We start from the raw sequence: 18,368 nt of genomic DNA on the forward strand, positions 1-18,368 counted from the left end.
GCAGCTCCATATTAAAAAAACAAACAACTCAATCCAAAAATGGGCAGAAGACCTAAATAGACATTTCTCCAAAGAAGATATACAGATTGCCAACAAACACATGAAAGGATGCTCTACATCACTAATCATTAGAGAAATGCAAATCAAAACTTCAATGACGTATTACCTCACACCAGTCAGAATGGCCATCATCAAAAAATGTAGAAACAATAAATGCTGGAGAGGGTGTGGAGAAAAGGGAACCCTCTTGCACTGTTGGTGGGAATGTAAATTGATACAGCCACTGTGGAGAACAGTATGGAGGTTCCTTAAAAAACTAAAAAGAGAACTACCATACGACCCAGCAATCCCACTACTGGGCATATACCCTGAGAAAGCCACAATTCAAAAAGAGTCATGTACCACAATGTTCATTGCAGCTCTATTTACAATAGCCAGGACATGGAAGCAACGTAAGTGTCCTTCGACAGGTGAATGGATAAAGAAAATGTGGCACATATATACAATGTAATATTACTCAGACATAAAAAGAAACGAAATTGAGTTATTTGCAGTGAGGTGGATGGACCTAGAGTCCACCATACAGAGTGAAGTAAGTCAGAAAGAGAAAAACAAACACTGTATGCTAACACATATACATGGAGTCTAAAAAAAAAAAAAGTTTCTGAAGAATCTAGGGACAGGACCAGAATAAAGATGCAGATGTAGAGAATGGAGTTGAGGACATGGGGAGGGGGAAGGGTAAGCTGTGACGAAGTGAGAGAATGGCTTGGATATATATACACTACCAAATGTAAAATAGATAGCTAGTGGGAAGCAGCTGCATAGCACAGGGAAATCAGCTCGGTGCTTTGTGATCACCTAGAGGGGTGTTATACGGAGGATGGGAGTGAGATGCAAGAGGGAGGTGATATGGCGATATATGTATACGTATAGCTGATTCACTTTGTTATACAGCAGCAACTAACACAATATTGTAAAGCAATTCTACTCCAGTAAAGATGTTAAAAAAAAAAAAAAAGAAGTGCCAGGATTGGCGCTAGTCCTAATCCGAGTGTCAGAAAGTGGGATAACTCCAAAATTATGGGAAAACATAAGGTCTATTTCTAGTCTTGAGGTCAGGGGTTGGTGGTAGATATCTGTCTCACTACAGCCAGGATAAAATCTTCTTGAGAGCTGAAATTTTGTCTTTTTCATTCAGTTGCCAATACTGTGGCTAGGGTGAAGCCTCCCTGAGTGTTAGGAGTGGTAAAAGTACCTAGAACAGCAACTTGCATTCTAAAGTCAGTGTTATTGGGTTTTTGTTGTTGTTGCAATCCATATCCCAATTCAAAAACAAAGAAGATTCCCTACAATAAAAACTAAAAGAAATTTCACGATATAAAGTTTATATAAAATATAAAAATTTCATGTTGAAATTTTTTTAAAGCCAAAAAATCAATACTATTATCAACTATGTTTATATTTTCAGTAAATATATGAAGCATAGAGAAGATTCGCATTAAATTCATGATAGTGTATGCCTCTGCAATGGACGGAGATGTTATATTTTGCAAATATGCCAACATTTGTTAATTTTGGGTGAAGGTAAACGGACGTTTTTTATATCTTTCATGCTTTCCATATTATGTTTTAATTTTTCAAAATAAATAAAATACAAAGAGAACTTAGAACTGTTATAGATGATGATTTTATTACAATGTTTTCAGAATTGAACATACCTAAGACATACGCACGTGCAACACGCAAGGACATAAAGCATCTGAATAATACAATCAAGAAGCTTGGTAATAGAAAAAACTTTAAATTTTGTATTTCACAGAGAATATACATTCCTTTTTAATAGAAAGCTTGAATAAACCAATTACCATTGAAGAGATAAGAAAGCTGATTAAAGATCTACCATCAAAATTGTCACCAGGATTAGACTGTTTTTACAGCTCACTACTAGCTAATTTTTAAAGAACAAATAATTCTAATGCTATTTAAACTGTTCCAGAACACAGAAAAATGATTGAAAACTCACAATTTCATTTTTTAAAGCTAGTGTAATTTTAACAACAAAACTTGAAAAATACAATTTCACTTTGGAATGTAAACGCAATTATACTAAATAAAATATTGGTAAATAATACCCAGCAATGTATCAAATGATTATTACACCATGACTAAGTAGGATTTATTCCAGAAACACAAATTTGTTTCAAAACATCAAATATCTACCACTCTAATTCATCGAGTCAACAAACTAAAGGAAAAAAAAAGTTATACTGTTTTGTCAATAGACGCTGAAAAGACATTTGATAAAATTCAGGAGCCACTTTTAGTAATAATGCTATGTAAAACAGGAATAGAAGAAATACCCTAAATGTGTTAATGGTTAATGACTATTTACCAATAACCAACAGCAAATGTCATATTAATAGGGAACACTAAAGACAATTCCATGAAAATTAAGAACCACACAGGCATGTCTGTCATAATCATTATTCAACATTGTTTTGGAGAATCCAGATCATGTAATAACAATATTAACATTATAAGAAATAAAATGATCTCTATTTGCAGGTGAGATGACTATATATCTACAAAGTCCAAAACATTCTATTTTAAAAACCCAGTGTAATTCAGAGTATTTAGTAAGCTGAAAATAGAAGGAATAAAAAATCTCTAGTTTGTTTATATTGCCAAAAATATAAATGAGGAGGAAAAAATACCCAATTCAAAATGTCAAAATGTGACAAAAACTGTAAAAATATTTAGAGATAAATTTAATCAGATGTGATGGACCTATATAACATTACAAAAACAAAACCAAAAGATTTTAATGATGTACCAAAATTCTCGAGTATTAAAGATTAATATTATTTTTAAAATAACCCTCTAAACAGAAATGCAGAAATGTAATATGATTCTAAGGCATCACAATTTTTTTAAACGTGGAAAGGATGCTTCCAATTTTTACATGAAAGAATGAAAGACAAATTATATAAAAGAAGAAAAGACAAAAAAAAAAAAAAAAAAAAAAAACTAATGAGAGGGGACTTGCTTTACCAGAGTCCAAAGTTTATGGTCAAGCCAGTACAATTAAAACAATGTGATACTGGCTCAGGAACTTGAAAATGGGTGATTTATTTAATAAATGTGATAGCATAATCAGGTATCCAATATGAACAAAATGTATATTTGGACCTCTACCTCCATATACAAAAATAAATTCCTGATGGATCAAACAGTTAAAGCTTAAAATTAATAAAAATTTTTAGAAAAAATGTAGGTAAATATTTGTATGACTAGCAGTGGGGGCATTCAACTGAAAAAAACAAGAAACCAAAAAGCTAAAAAGAAGAGAGGAATCTATCTAATTTTTTTTTAAACTGTAAAGTAAAAAAGAAGATATCAATAAAGTCAAGATTAATGATAGAATGGAGAAAATCATAACACATATGGGCTACAACTGATTAATACACACCACATAGTAAATATAGTTAAAATTCCTACAGATTTATAAGGAAAAGATCAAAGATTCAATAGATAAATGAGCAAAGGATAAGCACTGGCAAATCACAAAAAAAGTCCAAATGGTAAAAAACAAAAAAACTCACTGAGTTTGTCAATTAAAGAAACAATACTATGTAATTTTTCACTGTTCAGATTTGCAAACATTAAACAGTGCTGGAGAGGATGCTGGGAAATGAGCACTTTCATTTTAGATGGTAATTTTGTAATATCTCTTAAAATTAAATAAACACCTACCTAACAGTCCCATTTCTGGGAAGCTACCCTATAGAAATAAAAGCACCAGTATGTATTGTAGCAGTGCTATGGTGGAAAAAAAAGAGAAAACTTAAAGACCATCAATAATAGAATGGTACATAAATGGTACCATTTTGGTACATAAATATGTACTGTGTATGCAGCTGTTAGGAGAAGGGAGGAAGACAAGGAGAAATAGAGAGAGAGGGGAAATGGGTGATTTATTTAATAAATGTGATGGTACAATCAGGTATCCAATGTGAATAAAATATATAGTTGGACATCTATCTTATACCATATGGAGACGGAGGCATGGGGGAGAGAGAGAGATATCTGTAGCTACTGATCAGAAGGATATGTCAAGGGAGAAAAGCAATTACAGAGAAATAATGAGGCTTGCTGTTTCTGTAGAAAGGACTACAACAAACTTTCTTTAAGAGGATGGGGAAAACATGGAAGGATATACATTATGTTCTTAACACTTGTTACCTGGGGAGAAAAAAATTGGTAAGGCAAAGAAAGAAATAGGGGGGTGGTGGAGGATATAGTGTGTGTACACCATTTATTTTTCTTTATCTAGTTTTCCATTGTTCCAAATTTTACAAACACTTTTCAATTTTCTATTAGCACCCGATTTAAAATTTTGATTACAGAACAAGGCAATATCAAAAGTACCAAAGTATACTTCGGGCAAAACTGTGGAACTAGTCAATGTAAGATTTGGAGGCACCGTAAGTAATAATAAATTCTTTAATCTCTGACTTCAAAACTGTTCTCAAAAGTTCACACGACATATTTTACATTTAATAGTTCCACAACTTTTGCAATAGCACAATGAATTTAGGGGGTTTTCACCAAACCATAGACATAAATGTGAATATCATCATCAAACTTAATGAAGTAGACAGATGGCTTGGCCACCACTTGATGGATGAAAATGCCGGTTCTCTTGGACCCATCATCTTTGGCGTGCTCCACCTGCTTGCCCACAAGGCTGTCGACAACTTCTCCAGGCTCCCGTTCTGCTGTAGGGAAATAGTAGTTGGAATCTGGAATGATGCGCAGGTCACCATCTTTGTAGTCATCCAGCAGCGTGTACATATAAAGGACTGGATCTTTCTCGTAGGTGATGTAAAACCAAGTGTCCATCACGGGGGCTCGCGCCAGGACCATACCCTTCCATTCATCTTTCGTACCGTGCTCACCCTCAAACACATGACCCACTGCCTTGCCAATCAGGGAATCTGCCAGGCGCGAATCAATGCGAGGAGTTGGCACTCTCTCAGGAAGGATCTCTAGCGCTAAAACTCTCTTATCTCGGTGCAGTTCTAGTCCATACACACTATCTTTGCCATCATATTTGATGATATAGAGAGTGGGCTTCACGGAAACCTGCTCAAGCACGGTGCCCTTCCACTGCTCCACGGGCTCGTTGCCTTCCTTCCAGCCGTGTTGAATGCGGCAGCCCACAATGTTCCTACGGGTGAGGAAAGTGGGCTTGCGCCGCTGTTTCCTGTGGGTGTGCCTTTTCTTCATCAGGTATGCGGACACACCATCTACGCCCATCGGAGGCACTGTTGGGGGCGACATGGCTCGGGGTTTAAGGAGGCTCAGCAACGCTACCACTTACTAGATTAAGCTGACAAAAAGTCAGCACTATCCAGTATGAGATATTTTTTCGTGATCTCCGAAAACAGAGAGATCCTGTCCTGCCCGTTCTCCTTCTCCTTTCCCCAAAGGCAAGGCTCTCACCAAGGCTCGGCAGAAACGCTCTAACTCTGACCGTGGACACTAGGACAGCGGGGGCCTCTTGACAGTATTCTTCTCTCCCGCCCGGCAGAGGTATCTGCAGCAGTGGCAGTTGCCGCAGGAGATGGCGGGCTTGCGTGTGCTGCCTGCGCCTTGCGCCCGCCCCGACTCCCAACCCTAAGTCTCCCGAATTGACCACTTAGCTGTTATCGATGGTGCTGCGGCTGCGGAACGGCGACGGAGAGAGGACGGGAAAGGGATAAGAGCGATGGTTGCAGCGCCAAAGTCGCGGGCGGCGGCGGGTCTCTGAGAAGTCAGCGCGGCCTCGGCTTAGCAATGTTGCTCTGCTCGGCCTAGCTCTGGCGCCAGGGTTTTTGCCGCTTCGGGAACCCGACCCCTCAGAGCCCGCCTGAGCCTCGGCCCCGCCCCCGCCATTCCGCCTTCCGCTCAGCCAGCAGCAGCTGGGCGGGTTACTGCGCACACTGCGTTCTGTCCACACAGTCACAGGCGCTCACTCCTTCATTTCCTCACGCGCCCCCCGACCGCTTCTCTCAAACCCAAGCCAGACTGGCCGGCTCCCTTACTCCTCTCTGGCCGTCTGTCGCCCGCCAGCCTCCTCAGCAGCTTCTCCATCTGCTTTCTATCTTCCAGGAATTCCTCACAAAGCCTTTTTTTTTTTTTTTTTTAATATTCAACACATACATACACAGAGTTTGTACATACAAAAAATTTTTTTTTCCAGTTTAAGGATTACGAGACCGGATAAGTAAATGCCGTGTACAGTCCACCATCCTGATCCAAACTTTCCTTTTTATTTTCTATCTGGTCACTCACGGTAATGCTTTTTTAATACGTATATTTTTCTGAATGTAAAGTAAATGTACTGACACTGTGGAGATTTTCTGAAATTCAGTGAAATAAAAACCGAAACTAACCTTAATCTTAACATCTAGATATACAGCAAAATGTTAACAGTTCTGATATCTCAATAAATCTATGCTTGTATTTTACAAAATTGGTAGCAGGTTTCACATCTTTATAACTTCTTTTTAAATTCATATCATTAGTATCTTCCAAAGTTATTAAATACTCTGAAAACATGGTTTTTAATGGTTCCATAATGTTCCTTTGTATAGATCTTCCGTTATTTATCCTAAAAGGTCTATGACGATAAATAAAATTAGTTTACTCTCATATATGGATTTATTGAGCTAGTATAAACCATTTTTTCAAAGAATATTTAATGACATGGAGATCTACATATGAGATAAGAACAATGTGTGAGAAAGCAGGATACTGAAACAAAATTGTGGCTCCAATTTTGTAGACAGAAAAAATTAAAAGGTTTTTGTGGTATATATTTGCAGTCTTTCTGATTATAAAAGTACTGCATGCTCATGTGGAAAATATGAAAGATAGAAAAGAAAGTATCCATAATTTCACCTACTTCAAGTCACAAGGCTCTTATCAAGATTAAATGAAAATATCTGTATGTCTTTTATTCCTGTATCCTACTTACAAGATGGCAATATAAACCAGGGAAGTCTAGGCTCCTCATTCTCACTCCTCCACTCTATACTGGTGAGAAGAGAAAGCCTCATGTCATCATGGGTAAAAAAGGCCATTAATTCTTCTGGAAATGTAGGAAAGCAGGGAAGAGAGGTGCAAGGCAGCAATTCGGGCTGCCTCCACATTACATTACCTTCCAAGGCAGGGAAAGAAAAACCTAGTCCTCATACCATTTAATAGCTGATTGGGCAGAATATGTGTGGATCCTTCAGTTCCCCATGTTTCCGAGGCCAAAGGCTTTTGAGATGGGATAACTCTCCAGTACTATAAGAAAGTAATTCCAAGGAAGCAATTTCAAGGAAGCAAGAAAACTACATATACTAAAAGGTATTTCTAAACTCTTTAGAATTACATAGTGGTGTGTACATATTCACACATATATACAACCTACACAGTGAAAGTCAGAAGGTGAGTATGTGTAAATGTCATGTCATTATGTTCCACAAATAATGCTCCCCAAGTAATTCCCCAGACCAAGATGTGCCAAGTTATTTTTGCTTAGAAGAGCAATTGACAGGTGGGAGAAGACCACCCACCAGGCACACAAATTCAGAACAGTTAACTCAAGCTCTTTGGTTATATACTTTAATGGAATTCTTGCTCACAGCCCTACAAAGCAATCTGAAGAGAAAAAGAATTTCCAGTATCCTTCCTTCTCTAGAACTATGATTCTGATGTTTAAATCACTCCCTAGCATTACGGATTCAATGAGCCTCACTACACTAAGATATAATGTTTACTTTGTATGTCTGCCCACTAGACTACAAACCCATTCAAGAAAAGACTTTTATCTCAAGTGCCTTACTCAGAATAGGTACTCAATGAGTATTTGTTATATGAATAAATAAGTGGTTTCAACTGCCCTGCTCCAATCCAAAGAAATCCTCCAAAATGAAACAAGTGGTCTTATACAAGCCTCTGAAGACTGCAGTTCTGGTGACTTAAAATCTCCTAGGGCAGCTTTATTTATCCCTTCAAAACACCCAGATTACTGATCCTATAAATATGTGTCTATAAGTCTGAAAATGATAAGGAGAACACCATCAAATGCAAAATAGTCATACCTCAGAGATATTGTGGTTTCAGTTTCAGACCACCACAATAAAGTGAATATTTCAATATAGGAACTCACACAAATTTTTTGGTTTCTCAATGCATGTAAACATTATGTTTACATTATACTATAGTATAATGTGTGTGCAATAGCATTATGTTTAAAAATCCAAGGTATATAACATACCTTAATTAAAAATACTTTATTCTTAAAAAGTATTAACCATTATCTGATCTTTTACAAGTCACAATCTTTTTGCTGGTGGAGGATCTTGCCTCAATGTTGATGGCTGCTGACTGATCAGGGTGGTGGCTGGTGAAGGTTGGGGTGGTGTGGCAATTTCTTAAAATAAGACAACAGTGAAGTCGCTGCATCCATTGACTCTTTTCACAAAAGATTTCTCTGTAGCATGCAATGCTATTTGATAGCATTTTACCCACAGTAGAACTTCTTTCAAAATTGGAGTTAATCCTCTTAAACCTGCTGCTCCTTTATCAATTAAGTTTATGTAATATTTTAAATCCTTTGTTGTCATTTCAACAATCTTCACAGCATTTTCACCAGGAGTAGATACCATCACCAGAAACAACTTTCTTTGCTCATCCATAAGAAGCAACTCCTCATTCATTTAAGTTTTATTATGAGAGTGTACCAATTCAGTCACATCTTCAGGCTCCACTTCTAATTCTAGTTCTCTTGCTATTTCCACCACATCTGCAGTTACTTCCTCCACTGAAGTCTTGAACTACTCAAAATCATCCATGAGGATTGGAATAAACTTCTTCCAAACTCCTGTTAACGTTGATGTTTTGACCTCTTTCCATGAATTATGAATGTACTTAACTTGCATCTAGAATGGTGAATCGTTTCCAGGAGGTTTTCAATTTGCTTTGCCCAGATATCAGAGGAATCACTATCTATGGCAGCTATAGACTTATGAAATGTATTTCTTAAATAATAAGACTTGAGTGTCAACATTATTCTTTGATCCATGCGCTGCAGAATAGATGTTGTGTTCGCTGGCATGAAAACAACATTAATCTTATTGTACATCTCCATCAGAGCTCTGGGTGACCAGGTGCATTGTCAATGAGCAGTAGTATTTTTTTTTTAACATCTTTATTGGAGTATAATTGCTTTACAATGGTGTGTTAGTTTCTGCTTTATAACAAAGTGAATCAGCTATACATATACATATATCCCCATACCTCCTCCCTCTTGTGTCTCCTTCCCACTCTCCCTATCCCACCCTTCCTGGTGATCACAAAGCACTGAGCTGATCTCCCTGTGCTATGTGGCTGCTTCCCACTAGCTATCTATTTTACATTTGGTTGTATATATAAGTCCATGCCACTCTCTCACTTTGTCCCAGCTTACCCTTCCCCCTCCCTGTGTCCTCAAGTCCATTCTCTATGTCTGCATCCTTATTCCTGTCCAATGAGCAGTAATATTTTGAAAGGGATCTTTGTCTTCTGAATAGTAAATGAGCATTGGCTTCAACTTAAAGTCACCAGCTGCATTAGTCCCTAACAAGAGAGTCAGTCTGTCCTTTGAATCTTTGAAGCCAGGCATTAACTTCTCCTCTTTAGCTATGAAAGTCCTAGAAGGCATCTTCTTTCAATATAAGACAGCTATGTCTACATTGAAAATCTGTTGTTTAGTGTCTTAGCTAGATCTTCTGGAAAACTTGCTGCAGCTTCTACACCAGCATTTGCTGCTTCATCTTCCACTTTGATGTTTTGGAGATGGATTCTTTCCTTAAACCTCATGAACCAACCTCTGCTAGCTTCAAACTTTTCTTCTGTAGTTTCCTCACCTCTCAAAGCTTTCATAGAATTGAAGAGAGTTAGGGCCTTGCTTGGATTAGACTTTAGCTTAAGTGAATGCTGTGGCTGGTTTGATCTTCTATCCAGACCACTAAAACTTGCTCTGTAACAGAAATAAGGCTGCTTTGATTTTTTATCATTTGTGTGTTCACTAGAGTAGTACTTTTAATTTCCTTGAAGAACTTTTTCTTTCCATTCACAATGTGGCTGTTTGGCTCAAGGGGCCTAGTTTTTGGCCCATCTTGGCTTTTGACATGCCTTCCTCACTAAGCTTAATCATTTCCACCTTTTGATTTAAAGTGAGAGACATGTCTCTTCCCTTCACTTGAAAACTTAGAGGTCTTTGTATGGTTATTAATTGGCTTATTCAATATTGTTGTATCTCAGGGAATAGGGAGGCCCAAGGAGAGGGAAAGAGAGGAGGGAGTGGCCAGTTGGTGAAGCAGTCAGAACACACACAACATTTATCCATTAAGTTTGTCATCTTATATGGATGCTGTTTGTGGTGCCCCAAAACAATTATAATAGTAACATTAAAGATCACTGATGACAAATCATTATAACAGATATAATGATAATGAAAAAATTTAAAATATTGCAAGAATTACCAAGATATGACACAGAGATATGAAGTGAGCAAATGCAGTTGGAAAAGTGGTGCCAATAGACTAGCTTGACACGAGGTTGCCACAAATCTTCAATTCATTAAAAAAACTCAATAAATGTGAAGCACAACAAAGTGAAACACAATAAAACAAGGTATGCCTGTATGTGGATAATTATAAAATCCACCTCAAGGTGTAGCTGTGAGGATTAAATAAGAAAAATGCAAGTAAATTTCTTAGCACCTGAACTGGTTCATGGCAAGTACTCATAGCCTCTTAACTAGTCAGTCCTAAAAATAAGCCCTTTTCTATTATCAGATCTGTCTACAAACCACCTGGCTCATGCTCCACCTCTGAACCTTTGCTCTATTTCACACTCAAGCTCCCTTGGTCAGGGCCTGAGTGTGAATCAAGGAAACACTGTAGCAGAGTTTTGTTCTTTATAGTCAGTTTCAGAGCAGTCTTTCAAATGCTGCAAGTTTCTGGAAGCCCAAATTCTGGATAAACAAAACTTTATTGAGAATAAATTTGGGAGATACAGTGATAATTTATAACTGGAGGGGTTATGGATATAGGCATAAATATAATTCCATTGTACAAGGCAGATTATAATACATGCTATGAGAGGTACAAATTAAGCACTGGGGACCAAAAGGAGGTAGTGATTTCTTATGGCTGGGAAGATTGGAAAAGACAACTTGAAAGGGTAAGACAACAAAAAGAAGACATTCAGAAGGTGGTAGAATAGTGAGACCTTTTCAGTCCAATCAGAACACAGCTAAAGGCACAGAGGCAGGCCTGGGCATAGGATATGTAAAAAATTGGTAAGGAGCTTGTGGCTGTAGCATAGCGTGTGCCAGGTTAAGGAATAGGGTATGTGGTGGGAAACAAGGTTAGTCAACAGCCTCAAATGCAGAGACTTGGCTTTCCATCCACTGCTGGGTGGAAAAAGATGATGTTCCAACACTTCTGATAGTGTAATGTTGGCAGGACAAAGTAGAGAGTTGATCTTCCATGTCCCATCTAGCAGAAGCAGGTGATACTTCCCTAAGCAGATAGTACTTCCCTGTCAGAGTAGTATTAAGTGGTATGGTACTGAGCACAGAGCTGATCTTCCATCCCCCACTCATCAGAAGCAAGCAGTGCTATGCTCTGATTTTCTTGCCAGAGTAGCGTCAGTGAGGGTTTATGATGAGCAGTTCCTCCACAGTCATCTAGTGGTATAAGGTAATGCTAGTGACATCTATGCTATAAATTCTCCTAACCATCCCCCTATATCAAATCAACAACAGTGAGACTGAACAATGCAGAGCAAGGCAGGCCTAGTCAGAACTCTGGTTCCCAACGCTCACTGTATCAGTGAAACCCACTGAGGAGTTGAGCTTTCATCCCCAACCACTGTCAATGAAACTCAACCAGGGTAACAAGATGGGAATAAATGGTACTCAACTCTCCCTATGTCCTTGGAGTCAGTGAAGCTTAGTGGTCAGATAAGCCACCACCCGCACTTGGAGGCAATGAGATGGTATGAGTCAGTACACAACTTTCATCACTAAGGTATTGGCAGATTTAAGAAGGGAGCTAAACTTCTAACCATCCCACCCATGTGCAATGAGGCAGTGTGAGTCAGTACTCCACTTTTGCAAAGGTAGTGCCAAGAGATCCCACTAAGAAGCTGAACATGCATGCACACCCAACACTCCAGTTACATAACAACAGTGGGACTATCTGATAAAGAAAAGTCAAATAAAATAGTCTCATAATATGATATCAAAAATGACAAATATGCAGTGAAATTCACAAAGAACAAAATCACAACTTGAATGAGGCAATACACATAATAATGCCAAAACCAGGATAAATCAAATATTGAAATTATCTGAAATAGATTTTAAAGCATCTAAAGCATTAAAATGCTTTAATACACAATTTTGAATTATATTGAAACAACTGAAAAAAATAGAAAACTTCAGCAAAGAAATAGAATTTATAAAAAAGAACAAAATGGAAATTTAGCATTGAAAAATGAAATAACCAAAATAAAAATCTCCTGGGATGGAATCAATATATGACTAGAGAGAACAGAAGGTAGAATCAACAAACTTGAGGTTAGAAAAATAGAATTTGCCCCATTGAACAACAGAGAGGAAACAAACTTAGATATAAAGAGCAGTCTCAGGAAACTGTGAGACAATAACAAAAGAGCTAACATTTGCAATTCCTTTAACAGAAGTGAAATTCTTACATATATATATATATATATATATATATATATATATATATATATATACACATCAAAGCATGTACAAGATCTGTATACTGAAAATTTTAAATGTTAATGCCAGAAATTTAAAAAGATGTAAGTAAATAGAAGGATATACAGTGTTCACAGATTGCAGAACTCAACTTAATAAAGATGTTGATTCTCTCCAAAATGATCTATGAATTTAATGCAATTTCTATGAAAATTCGAGCAAGGTTTTTCATGGAAATACACAGGATTCTTCTTATATTTATATGGAAATGTTCAATATCTAAAATGTCTAAAACACTTTTGAAACAGAAGTATGTAGTAGAAAGAATCATTCTACCTTAAAGTTACATAGCTACAGTAATCAAGAAAGTGTGGTGCTTACAGACCAACAGACACACAGAGAGATAACTCAGAAAATGACTCACATTTACATCCACCTGATTTTTGACAGATGTTCAAAAGCAATTCACTAGAGAAAGGATAGCTTTTTCAACAAATGGTGCTGGGGGAATTGGACATCCCAAGGCACACATGCACACACACACACACACACACACACACACACACACACACACACACACACACAACCTACATGGAAACCTCTTATCTTATACAAAAATTAACTTCAAATGAAAAACTAACTAAAATGTAAAATGTAAAGTTATAAAACTTTTACAAAAAACATAGAAGAAAATCTTTGGTACCCAGTGCCAGCTGAAAAGTTCTTACACTTGACACCAAAAGTAAGATTCTTCATAGGAACAACTGATAAATTTGATCTCATTAAAATTTAAAAAAATGCTCTATGAAACACTCTGTTAAGGGGATAAATAGACAAGCTACAGAAAATGAGAAAATATTTGCAAATTATACATCTAACAGAAGGCTCATATCTCGAAAACATAAAGTAAAATTATTTTACTCAACCGTAAAATAGCCAACAATCCAATTAGAAAATGGTAAAAGACATGAACAAAAAATTTCACAAAGAGGATATACAGTCAGCAAATAAGCACATGAAGAGATCATTAGCCATTAGGAAAATATAAATTATTACCATAATAAGATATCACTACACATCTATTAAAATAGCTAACATTTTTAAAATAGTGACCATACCAAATGTTGACCATGATGCAGAGAAACTAGTTCTCTCTAACATTGATGGTTAGAATGTAAAATGATGTATTCTGGTGGAGACCTTCAAGATGGCAGAGGATTAAGACGTGGAGATCACCTTCCTCCCCACAAATACATCAGAAATACATCTACATGTGGAAAAACGCCTATAGAACACATACTGAACACTGGCAGAAGACCTCAGACTTCCCAAAAGGCAAGAAACACCACACGTACCTGGTCATGTGGCTGAAAGTGTCTTGGCACTCTGGCCGGGTGTCAGGCCTGTGCCTCTGAGGTGGGAGAGCCAAGTTCAGGACATTGGTCCACCAGAGACCTCCCGGCTCACCATAATATCAAACAGCAAAACCTCTCCCAGAGATCTCCATCTCAATGCTAAGACCCAACTCCACTCAACGACCAGCAAGCTAAGGTGCAGGGCACCCTATGCCAAACAACAAGCAAGAAAGGAACACAACCCCACCCATTAGCAGACAGGATGCCTAAAATCATAATAAGGTAACAGACACCGCAAAACACACCACAGGACATGGTCCTGCCCACCAGAGAGACAAGATCCCGCCTCATTCACCAAAACACAGGCACCAGTCCCCTCCACCAGGAAGCCTACACAAGGAACTGAACAAACATTAGCCACTGGGAGCAGACACCAAAAACAACAGGAACTAAGAACTGAAGGCTGCAAAAAGGAGACACTAAACACAGCAAGTTAAGTGAAATGAGAAGACAGAGAAATACACAGCAGATGAAGGAGCAAGGTAGAAACCGACCAGACCAAACAAATGAAGAGGAAATAGGCAGTCTACCTGAAAAAGAATTCAGAGCAATGATAGTAAGGATGATCCAAAATCTTGGAAATTGAATGGAGAAAATACAAGAAACATTTAACAAGGACCTAGAAGAACTAAAGAGCAAACAAACAATGATGAACAATACAATAAATGAAATTAAAAATTCTCTAAAAGGAATCAGTAGCAGAATAACTGAGGCAGAAGAACGGGTAACTGACCTGGAAGATAAAGTAGTGGAAATAACTACCGGAGAGCAGAATAAAGAAAAAAGAAAGAAAAGAATTGAGGACAGTCTTAGAGACCTCTGGGACAACATTAAATGCACCAACATTCGAATTATAAGGGTTCCAGAAGAAGAAGAGAAAAGAAAGGGACTGAGAAAATATATGAAGAGATTACAGTTCAAAACTTCCCTAATATGGGAAAGGAAAGAGTCAATCAGCTCAGGAAGCACAGAGAGTCCTATACAGGATAAATCCAAGGAGAAATACGCCAAGACACATATTAATCAAACTATCAAAAATTAAATACAAAGAACAAACATTAAAAGCAACAAGGGAAAAACAACTAATAACACATAAGGGAATCTCCATAAGGTTAACAGCTGATCTTTCAGCAGAAACTCTGCAAGCCAGAAGGGAGTGGCAGGACATATTTAAAGTGATGAAGGAGAAAAATCTACAACAAAGATTACTCTAGCCAGCTAGGATCTCATTCAGATTTGACAGAGAAATTAAAACTTTTACAGACAAGCAAAAGCTAAGAGAATTCAGCACCACCAAACCAGCTTTACAACAAATGCTAAAGGAACTTCTCTAGTCAAGAGACACAAGAGAAGGAAAAGACCTACAATAATAAACCCAAAACAATTAAGAAAATGGTATTAAGAACATACATATGGATAATTACCTAAAAAGTAAATGGTTTAAATGCTCCAACTAAAAGACATAGATTGACTGAATGGATACAAAAACATGACCCGTAGACATGCTGTCTACAAGAGACCCACTTCAGACCTAGGGACACATACAGACTGAAAGTGAGGGGATGGAAAAAGATATTCCATGCAAATGGAAATCAAAAGAAAGCTAGAGTAGCAATTCTCATATCAGACAAAATGGACTTTAAAACGAAGTCTACTACAAGAGACAAAGGACACTTCATAATGATCAAGGGAAAAATCCAAAAAGAAGATATAAGAATTGTAAATATTTATGCACCCCACATAGGAGCACCTCAATACATAGGGCAAATACTAACAGCCATAAAAGGGGAAATTGACATTAACACAATCATAGTAGGGCATTTTAACACCCCACTTTCACCAATGGACAGATCATCCAAAATAAAAATAAATAAGGAAACACAAGCTTTAAATGATACATTAAACAAGATGGACTTAATTGATATTTATAGGACATTCCATCCTAAAACAACAGAATACACATTCTTCTTAAGTGCTCATGGAACATTCTCCAGGATAGATCATATCTTGGTTCACAAATCAAACCTTGATAAATTTAAGTAATTGAAAGCGTATCAGGTAACTTTTCTGACCACAATGCTGTGAGACTAGATATCAATTAAAAGAAAGAAATCTTTAAGAAATACAAACACATGAAGGCTAAACAGCACACTACTTAATAACCAAGAGATCACTGAAGAAATCAAAGAGGAAATCAAAAAATACCTAGAAACAAATGACAATGAAAACACGATGACCCAAAACCTATGGGATGCAGCAAAAGCAGTCCTAAGAGGGAAGTTTATAGCAATACAATCCTACCTTAGGAAACAAGAAATATCTCAAATAAAGAACCTAACCTTACACCTAAAGCAATTAGAGAAAGAAAAACAAAAAAACCCCCAAAGTTAGCAGAAGGAACGAAACCATTATGATCAGCTCAGAAATAAATGAAAAAGAAATGAAGGAAACGATAGCAAAGATCAATAAAACTAAAAGCTCTTTCTTTGAGAAAATAAACAAAATTGATAAACCATTAGGCAGACTTATCAAGAAAAAAAAGGGAGAAGACTCAAATCAGTAAAATTAAAAAAGAAAAAGGAGAAGTAACAACTGACACTGCAGAAATACAAAGGATCATGAGAGATTACTAAAAGCAACAATATGCCAATAAAATGGACAGTCTGGAAGAAATGGACAAATTATTAGAAATGCACAACCTTCCAAGACTGAACCAGGAAGAAATAGAAAATATGAACAGGCCAATCACAAGCACTGAAATTGAAACTGTGATTAAAAATCTTCCAACAAACAAAAGCCCAGGACCAGATGGCTTCACAGGCGAATTCTGTCAAACATTTAGAAAAGAGCTAACACCTATTCTTCTCAAACACTTCCAAAATATAGTAGAGGGAGGAACACTCCCAAACTCATTCTATGAGCCCACCAACACTCTGATACCAAAACCAGACAAAGATGTAACAAAGAAAGAATACTACAGGCCAATATCACTGATGAACATAGATGCAAAAATCCTCAACAAAATACTAGCAAACAGAATCCAACAGCACATTAAAAGGACCACACAGTATGATCAAGTGGGGTTTATCCCAGGAATGCAAGGATTCTTCAATATACGCAAATCAATCAACGTGATACACCATGTTAACAAATTGAAGGAGAAAAACCATATGATCATGTCAGTGGATTCAGAGAAAGCTTTCGACAAATTCAACACCCATTTATGATGAAAACCCTCCAGAAAGTAGGCATAGAGGTAACTTTCCTCAACATAATAAAGGCCATATATGACAAACCCACAGCCAACATCGTCCTCAATGGTGAAAAACTGAAACCGTTTCCACTAAGATCAGGAGCAAGACAAGGTTGCCCACTCTCACCACTATTATTCACCATAGCTTTGGAAGTTTTAGCCACAGCAATCAGAGAAGAAAAAGAAATAAATGGAATTCAAATCGGAAAAGAAGAAATAAACTTTTCACTGTTTGCAGATGACATGATAATATACATAGAAAATCCTAAAGATGCTACCAGAAAACTACTAGATCTAATCAATGAATGTGGTAAAGTAGCAGGAAACAAAATTAATGCACAGAAATCTCTTGCATTCCTATACAGTAATGATGAAAAATCTGAAAGAGAAATTAAGAAATCACTCCTATTTACCACTGCAACAAAAAGAATAAAATATCTAGGAATAAACCCACCTAAGGACACAAAAGACCTGTCTGCAGAAAATTATGACACTGATTAAAGAAATTAAAGATGATACAAACAGATGGAGAGATATACCATGTTCTTGGATAGGAAGAATCAACATTGTGAAAATGACTCCACTACCCAAAGCAATTTACAGATTCAATGCAATTCCTATCAAAATACCACTGGCATTTTTCACAGAACTATAAGAAAAAAATTCACAATTTGTATGGAAACAGAAAAGACCCCGAATAGCCCAAGCAATCTTGAGAAAGAAAAACGGAGCTGGAGGAACCAGGCTCCCTGACTTCAGACTATACTACAAAGCTACAGTAATCAAGACAGTATGGTACTGGCACAGAAACATAAATATAGATCCAAGGAACAGGATAGAAAGCCCAGAGATAAACCCACGCACATATGGGCACCTTATCTTTGAT

The 18,368-nt window shown here is 37.1% G+C and overlaps 1 protein-coding gene and 1 long non-coding RNA gene across 2 annotated transcripts in view; both read right to left on the minus strand.

Annotated features, from left to right (window-relative positions):
* The window catches only part of LOC133082521 (uncharacterized), a 238,941-nt gene that overhangs the window by 10,373 nt on the left and 210,200 nt on the right, over positions 1–18,368 (minus strand). The window lies entirely within an intron of this gene.
* Positions 4,597–5,439, minus strand: SPIN4 (spindlin family member 4). Its single transcript, XM_061178836.1, has one exon. The coding sequence runs from the start codon at positions 5,344–5,346 to the stop codon at positions 4,597–4,599; it is 750 nt and encodes a 249-aa protein (XP_061034819.1). The 5' UTR covers positions 5,347–5,439.

This window comes from Eubalaena glacialis, chromosome X, assembly GCF_028564815.1.
Source record: "Eubalaena glacialis isolate mEubGla1 chromosome X, mEubGla1.1.hap2.+ XY, whole genome shotgun sequence".
In the NCBI taxonomy this organism is placed as follows: domain Eukaryota; kingdom Metazoa; phylum Chordata; class Mammalia; order Artiodactyla; family Balaenidae; genus Eubalaena; species Eubalaena glacialis.